General features: G+C 52.2%; 1 protein-coding gene across 4 annotated transcripts in view; it reads left to right on the plus strand.

Moving 5' to 3' along the window:
- ASAP1 (ArfGAP with SH3 domain, ankyrin repeat and PH domain 1) overlaps window positions 1–5,190 on the plus strand; it is a 329,862-nt gene extending 324,672 nt beyond the window's left edge. For all 4 annotated transcript variants that reach the window (XM_070477002.1, XM_070477000.1, XM_070477003.1 and 1 more), the window contains 2 exons: window positions 280–402; window positions 2,426–5,190. In XM_070477002.1, the coding sequence (XP_070333103.1) occupies window positions 280–402; window positions 2,426–2,500 (198 nt within the window). In that variant the 3' untranslated portion in view covers window positions 2,501–5,190. The remainder of the gene's footprint in view (window positions 1–279; window positions 403–2,425) is intronic.
- The last annotated feature ends 2,030 nt before the right edge of the window (window positions 5,191–7,220 follow it).

A 7,220-nucleotide genomic window follows, 5' to 3' on the forward strand; every position in this document is an offset into this window, starting at 1 on the left:
GGCACTTCGCTTGTTTCTGGTGAAGCTGGACCGTGATGTTTGCTCTCAGATGGAAGTCATCGGTGGTTACCCGCCCCTCCCCACTCTCACTGGGCTCCCCTGCTGCCCTGGGCGGAGGGGGGCCCTCCTGTCTGGAGAGCACCCAGGGCTGGGGGCGCTCCCCACTTTCATCAGGGAGAAACTGAGGCTCGGCGAGGTGAAGCCACTTGCCTGGGGTCAGCCTGTCCTCCTTTCCCTTCAGCCTGTCCTGTGAGCTAAAACCCCGCTGCTTTCTTGAAGGGGAAGAGCAAGGTGAGGCGAGTGAAGACCATCTACGACTGCCAGGCGGACAATGATGATGAGCTGACCTTCATGGAGGGCGAGGTGATCGTGGTCACCGGGGAGGAGGACCAGGAGTGGTGGGTATGTACCAGCCGCGTGGCGCTGTCTGTGGGCACCCCGCACACGCGCCACGAGGACACAGTGCCCTGCCTGCCTCCTAGCCGGGAGCTTTGAAACCGGCTCAGGAAGCTACCCTTGTCACACGGCAGCCTGTGGGCCACAGGTACTTTCTGGCTTTTCAGATGCAAAACTGAAGCTCATTCAACACTGGCCCAGCCAGCTCTGCTCAGGCCTTGCCCTTCAACACCACCACCACCACACACACACACACACGTACACACGTGTGTGCACACACATACATGCATGCACACACATCCCCACCACACATCCTCGGGTTCCATCTTCATCCAGCCTGCAGTTCTCTGTCAGGAGGACCCTGCCTCACATGACTTCAGGGGAGGATTCGAGGAGACCGTCTGTGACAGCTCCTTTTCCACTAAAAACTTGCTGCCCAGGTGTCAGGAAGGAGAGGCAGTCCGGTCCTCCCACCGCTGCCTGGGAGCTGCCCGGGTCCTGGGTGGCTGCAGGGGATCCGACATGTCCACAGCTGTCCAGGCTGTCAGGGGAGGAAGCCTCCAGCGGCCCCTGCCGGACAGAGGGGCAGCGGGCGGACACCTCCGAGTCAATCACTCCCCACCCCCGGCATGGAAATTCGGCTTCCTTGGCAGCTAGAGCCCCGTCCTGCCCAGAGAGCCCGGCCCTGTGTGCCAAGAAAGGGGCCTGTGTTCACCGCTGAGCCCAGGCCTACTAATGCCCAGAAACACACACACACACGGGCACACTCGTGGCCCTTCGCCTTTCCTCCCCGGGGCCCAGACCGTGACTCCAGACTCGCGGTCACAGCTGTCGGGACGCTTCTTGGGCCACAGCAGTGGTTCAGGCTGGGCAGTCTCGCCCTCCAGGCACGTGTGGCAACATCTGGAAACATTCTGATCATCAGGGCCTGGCCAGGGTGGGTGCTGCTGGCCTCTGGGGTAGGGGGAGCCAAGGCCTCTGCTGAACGTCCTGTGACGTGTGGAGGAGCCCCCACCACAAAGAACCCCCTGCCCCAAATGTCAGGAGCAGTGGGGTTGACAAACCAGAGGCCCCCTTCCTCTCTCTGTCTGTTGTGAAGCCTGGCGGGTTAGATCCCTTGACAAGGAGATAGGCACTGAAATCCTGGTGTGATTCACCCTGTGGCCCAGGGTGCAGCGTGTCCCTTCTGTGAGCCTCAGTTTCCCCCTCTGAAAAGGGAGGCACGGGTCACCCTCCCTCACAGGACCATCTGAGGACTCACGTGCACGATGCCGACTGAGACCCAGTGACGTGGGTCATCCCGGCCTTGCTGTTCACCCCTCTGTCAGATGGAAACCAGTGCACAGAGGCCGGTGAGCGAAGGAGGCCACGCATCTTTCTCCGGGATGGCCATTCGAAGCCAGCGTGCATGTCGCTGGTCTTCTTCCCGATAGGGTTCTCTTCGATGCAGTTAATTCTCATGTAATTCAGATTACTGGGAGCCTTGGCAGGCCACAGTGGCTGACGAGTTTAGGCAGGAGACAAGAAAACAGCTGTAAAATTTGCCCTCATCACTGTCAGACTTTCACACCATCCTCTCCTCCACCGCAATCAGAAAGCAAGTTCTTGGTGCCTAGCAGCCCTTCTTATATAGAGAATCCTTGGTGTAACTTTCCCACAGGCCTGAGAAGCAGGGGTTTTTCAGCCCGGTTTTACAGACAGGAGGCTTAGCACGCTTTGAGAGGTTGCCCAGTGGGAGAGGCGGCCGAGCGGCCTGGTTGAGAGCATGGTTGAGGCCGCAGCCCCAGTGAGACCATGGCAGGCCCCACTACCACTCGGGGCCCCTGTCCCTTCGTGTAGAAAGTGAGGGCCCCAGGACCGTCTGCCTCCCGGGGCTGCCTGCCAGGAAAGCAACCCCCATGAAAGCGGTTCCGCCGTGTGTGGCGCCTACATTGTGTCTCCCCAGGGCCTGCATCCCGCCTGCATCAGCATCAGCCCCGGGGGCGCTCAGACCCAGCGGCCGCCTGACGCCTCTCCTTTCTCCCTGCAGATTGGGCACATCGAGGGGCAGCCCGAGAGGAAGGGCGTCTTCCCAGTGTCCTTTGTCCACATCCTGTCCGACTAGCAAAAAAGCAGAGCCTTCAGACTGTCCGCACCCGTCACGCTAGGCCGCTGCCTCCCCGGGACCCCGTGCACACCGTGTAAATAGCTGCTGTTACCGAGTGGAAGCTCCCGGAGGGGCCGCCTCAGGAGGGGAACGGAGCGCGTGTTGTAAATACCCTCTGGTCTCTGCCTTTGCCGGTATTAGGGTAGCCTCGGGACCCGGTGCGCCTTACTGGTTTGCCAAAGCCACCCTTGGCATCTAGCACTTACGTCTCTCTCTACGCTGTTTTCCAAGCAAACAAGCAAACAGGAATATAGGAACTGCTGGCTTTGCAAATAGAAGTGGTCTCCAGCAACCGCTGAAGGGCATAGAATTGCCTCTCTGTTCCTAACCTGACAGTATTCTCCACTGTGTTACTGAAAAATGCAACATTAGCGAAGAGGTGGGTACTGTCTTCCAGGTGAATCTTTCCACTCGGTGACAGACCAGCCTGTTGTTACCTGTGTACACAGTTTACAGCTACAGGAACCAACTTTGGTATTTATTACAGAAAAGTGCTCAGTTCAGTGTAAGTGTTATTCCTTCAGCAAAATATCCACTGACCCAGAACGCTGGGTGGCGTTTTGCAATGCCCACAGCCTCACGCAGGTTTAGACACGTGGGTTTATGCTGTCTTAAGAAGATGAGTGCCCGCCCCTGATATTACCTCATTATGCAAAAATAACATATCCTTCATGACTATTTTCACAGAAGTTTAAGACACATCTGATGAAGTTCAACTTTCAGGAACCAAGGACTGCCAGAAAATATTAGCCTCTACATTATGCATGCATTTAGAAGCTTACCTGAAATCTGCCTTTTATAAAGGAATAGTATGGATAAGTTGAACTGTACATTTTTTTTTTAAACTTGATTGCCATTAAAGCAGAAATTATAAGGTTGCAACAAATATTTGTTTCCAGTCAGTCATTTGGCTTCCTCAAGAGTATGAATGCACATATCACATTATGAATTAGCATCCTTCAACTATGTTAACACCCCTAACATGTCCATTTTAAATTCTTTTCTTAGTTTTCGTTCTGGATAAATTTAAACTTTCAAAAGAGTGTTCAAGAAGATGATGAATTCAGAAATCAGTTCTGCCCACCGTTTTCCCCCGCCCACCCCCCTGTAGAATTCAGGTGCTGAAACCAGCCTTCTTTTTTTTTTTCTCTCCCCCATTTTCTTTACTAAACCCCAGTCGTAGAAAAGTTTCCCAGCTCTGTTGAACAGACACGTCATCTTCAGGTCAACTCACAACCAAGTTTCTGAACACTGCTATGAATCACACTGTGAAATATGCTTTTCTGCCAGGGGTCCCTGCCCCTCCTGGTTATTTTCCTCATCCCAGCCGCTTTCATCAGACCATTAAGACCATCCTGAGCTTTTCAGTCTTTTCTATCAGCCTGAATCTGGGGAAAGAATACAACAGCTCCACTCCCCAGTCAGCGGGACTGCTCTCGGATTCCGAGCCCCGTGTGTCATCCTGGCAGTGCACTTGCTTAAACTGCTACGTTGGCAGCGGCACAGGAAACTAATATTTTTAAGCAGATCATCCTGGCAACGAGTGAGAAATGTTCATTTCACAGAAGCACAACTCCCAACCAAACCCTTAGGGAAAGCCCTCTTTAATCAAGTCGCAGTGTTCGGCGAGTGGTAATTTAGCTCTGCTTACGTGATCACTATGAAAACTTTGAATAGCCACCTAACCAATAAACCTTGCATGACAAACCTGCAACGTATCTCACCAGCTGTTATCGGAAGGTGATTTTAAGCAATTGCTTCCTCAGCATCGTGGCACACGTCAGCTCCACACAGATGCGAGGAACCAGCCGATGTGCTGGTGTGCGTGGCCGACAGTGCTGGCAGCTTCAGTTTAGCCACCGGGTGTCAGGACAGGAATTCACCGCCCCAAGTTATTTAATGTCCCAGTTCATTCACTTACACGTAAGTTGCATTTAAGCACTGTTCATTTTTGTGGCCTACGGTGTTTTCAACTGATCTCAAACTGGTTTTTTAAAAACACGAAAGCACGCTGTCTAAAATTACATGGAGTTAATTCCTTTTCTTTTTTCCTCTTTTAGAGAAACTTTTACACAGATGCTTTTTTTTTTAAAAAAAAAAAAAACACTTGTGTTTTGTTTTTTTTCCTGGTTTTGTTTTTGTTTTCCATCAGGAACCTGAGTTTTCTCTAACCCAGCTTACTGTGGGACATAGGAAAAATAGATATAAATAAGTATCTTTGGCGACCTTGGTTGAGTTTGAATCTGGTATTGTTCTTAAACTCAGTGAGCCACTATCTGCAATTTTGTACATGATAGAGAGTATTTTGAAGGTATGGAACCTTATGGGAAAAATAGCTAATTCTTCTTTGCCCCCCCCCGCAGTGGGGAAAGTTATGTTCTGCAAATAGTGTGTGTCTTATTTTACTGTTGAACAGCAATTGCTATTTATTTTTTTATTGCCTAGAACTTCAACATGTTGTATAGGGATCCCACAGCGCCACAAGTTAAATTCCGAATTCCCATCTGGATGTTATGCTCAGACATCAGTACATTCGTCATTTCACATGTATTTAATGTGACCGTTTTTCAGTACTGTATGTGTTCATTTCTACTTTTTTTAATATTTAAAATTGCTTTTAAATAAACATATTCTCAGTTGATCCCAAACATCTGACATCAGGCCGTTTTGTGAGTTGTCCATGACTCTTCTGATGGGATGAAATCAGAACTTGAGTTGGCTGTGCTTTGGGGGCCGGGGGGCGGCGGCGGGTACAGATAACACAAGTCACGCAACTTCTACATTCAGATTCACTTCAGATAAATAATGTGCATCACTTTTCTCGGCTTAACAAACCATGGACCTTTAGCATTTCAGTTCTTTCTCCTCCTCAACCCCGCTACCCCCAACCCACCCCCACCTATAGGCACCCAGCCTGCACATCTTGGAACATCATAAATGTTACATTTTTTAAATCATAACTTAAAAAAATATGTATTTCTGTGCTTATTTGGCTGCGCTAGGCCTTATTGCAGCACATGGGATCTGTGATCTTCGTTGTGGCAGGCAGGATCTGCGGCTGTGACTTGTGGGGTCCAGTTCACTGACCAAGGCTCGAACCTGAGCCCTCTGCGTTTGGAGTGCAGAGTCAGCTCTGGACCACCAGGGAAGTTCCCAGAGGTTACATATGAATACACTGAAAGCTCTTGGGCCCTGCTCAGACCGAGTGCTATGTGTGCACTTCTGTTATGCAGCTGTCAGCGCTGATACTGCTGTGCTGTGAGCAGACCCAGGTCTAAGCAGTGAACCTCCGTCTTCTCATCTCGCCCTCAAGAAGCCAGGGGAAGCTGCGACCCTCCCCTCTTCACAGCGCCCACCAGGAGGCTCAGGGAGATGCAGGCCCCTGCAGCAGCCGTCATGGTTACTCGCCGACCACTTCAGGGTCCAGGTGAGTGGTCCTGGCTCCAGGGCCGTCCTCAGGATTTCCACCACATGGGAGATGGTCTCCATCACAAAATTCTAGCCAGAGAAATGCTGCAGTGGAAAGCTGACCATGACCATGGCGTTGGTCCCAGCATCTGTTTTGTTTGCTTTCATGAAAGTTGGTAGCTCTCAATGCCTGTTCACTCACCTTGACACGATAAACCCTACAAGGCAAGCTGTTGGGGAATATGGGGTCCGCCATGGAAGCCAGAGACTTTCCATCAGGATGGATCTGGGAGAGGCTTGCATGGTTATCTGGCTATTTCAGGCCAAGGGGCAGCCAACTTTCCATCTAATAGCCAACTTTCCATCTAATTCCATTTGAAATGGAAATTTCAAATTCCATTGGTTATGTATTGTTTTAAACCTGGAGCAGCCTCAGGTCATCGGACTGGCCCCCATTGAAAGCAACCCCTCCAGTATTCTGCGAGCCTCTGGTGGCCCGGAGAGCCTGGGAACAGGCGAGCTCGATGAGCTCTCTCCCTCGGGTCCTTCCGGCACCGGTGGATGGAATGTTGTTCCCTGTCCGTGGAGCCTACCCTCTGCGAGGCAGAAATCCTCCTGTCCGTGTTCAGATGAGGACATCCGCTCGTAGGCTGCAGTGACTTGCCGAGGTCACAGTACGTCATGGCAGCAGTGTGAGCCCGAGGCTTCCTGGCTTCAGCCCCAGCAACCACCCCCCTCTCCCCAGCCCTGCTGATTTCTCCTCTCCCCTGACCCTGTGCCCTCTGCTGTATTTTTTGAGTCTTCCTCCTTCCAGAATGTGGCTTTACGTGTGGCAGGGGTGGGGTGGGAGGGATGTTAATTACTGGGTTATTCGACCTATTCTCCCTTGCCTCCCAGATGTTCTCATCCATCCCAAATGGAAATCTTTGATTTCCCTGAATCCGCAGCATGTGGGGTCATTTAAAGCCAGTGGGTTTCCGGGAGGAAGGAAGTCTGTGCCCATCCTGGGGGCCTGCGACGATTGCAGGGGGGGGGCGTGGGGGTGGGGGCAGCAGAAGAGGCAAACAGCGGGCGAAGGCTGGTGGGACGGTGTGTTGTGGACCTGCAGCCGCTCAAACGGACCAGCGTTGAAGGCCCAGGCAGGGACGCTCCACCCCAGCAGTCGTGCCCCCTGCTTCCCGGGAGGCCCCTCCGCATGCTAACTGCTAAACCGGCATCGCGGCCACAACGCTGGGTCCAGTACCTCATCAGTACAACCATGCTTGTCCCA

The sequence above is a fragment of the Odocoileus virginianus genome, chromosome 15 (genome assembly GCF_023699985.2).
Source record: "Odocoileus virginianus isolate 20LAN1187 ecotype Illinois chromosome 15, Ovbor_1.2, whole genome shotgun sequence".
Lineage (NCBI taxonomy): Eukaryota > Metazoa > Chordata > Mammalia > Artiodactyla > Cervidae > Odocoileus > Odocoileus virginianus.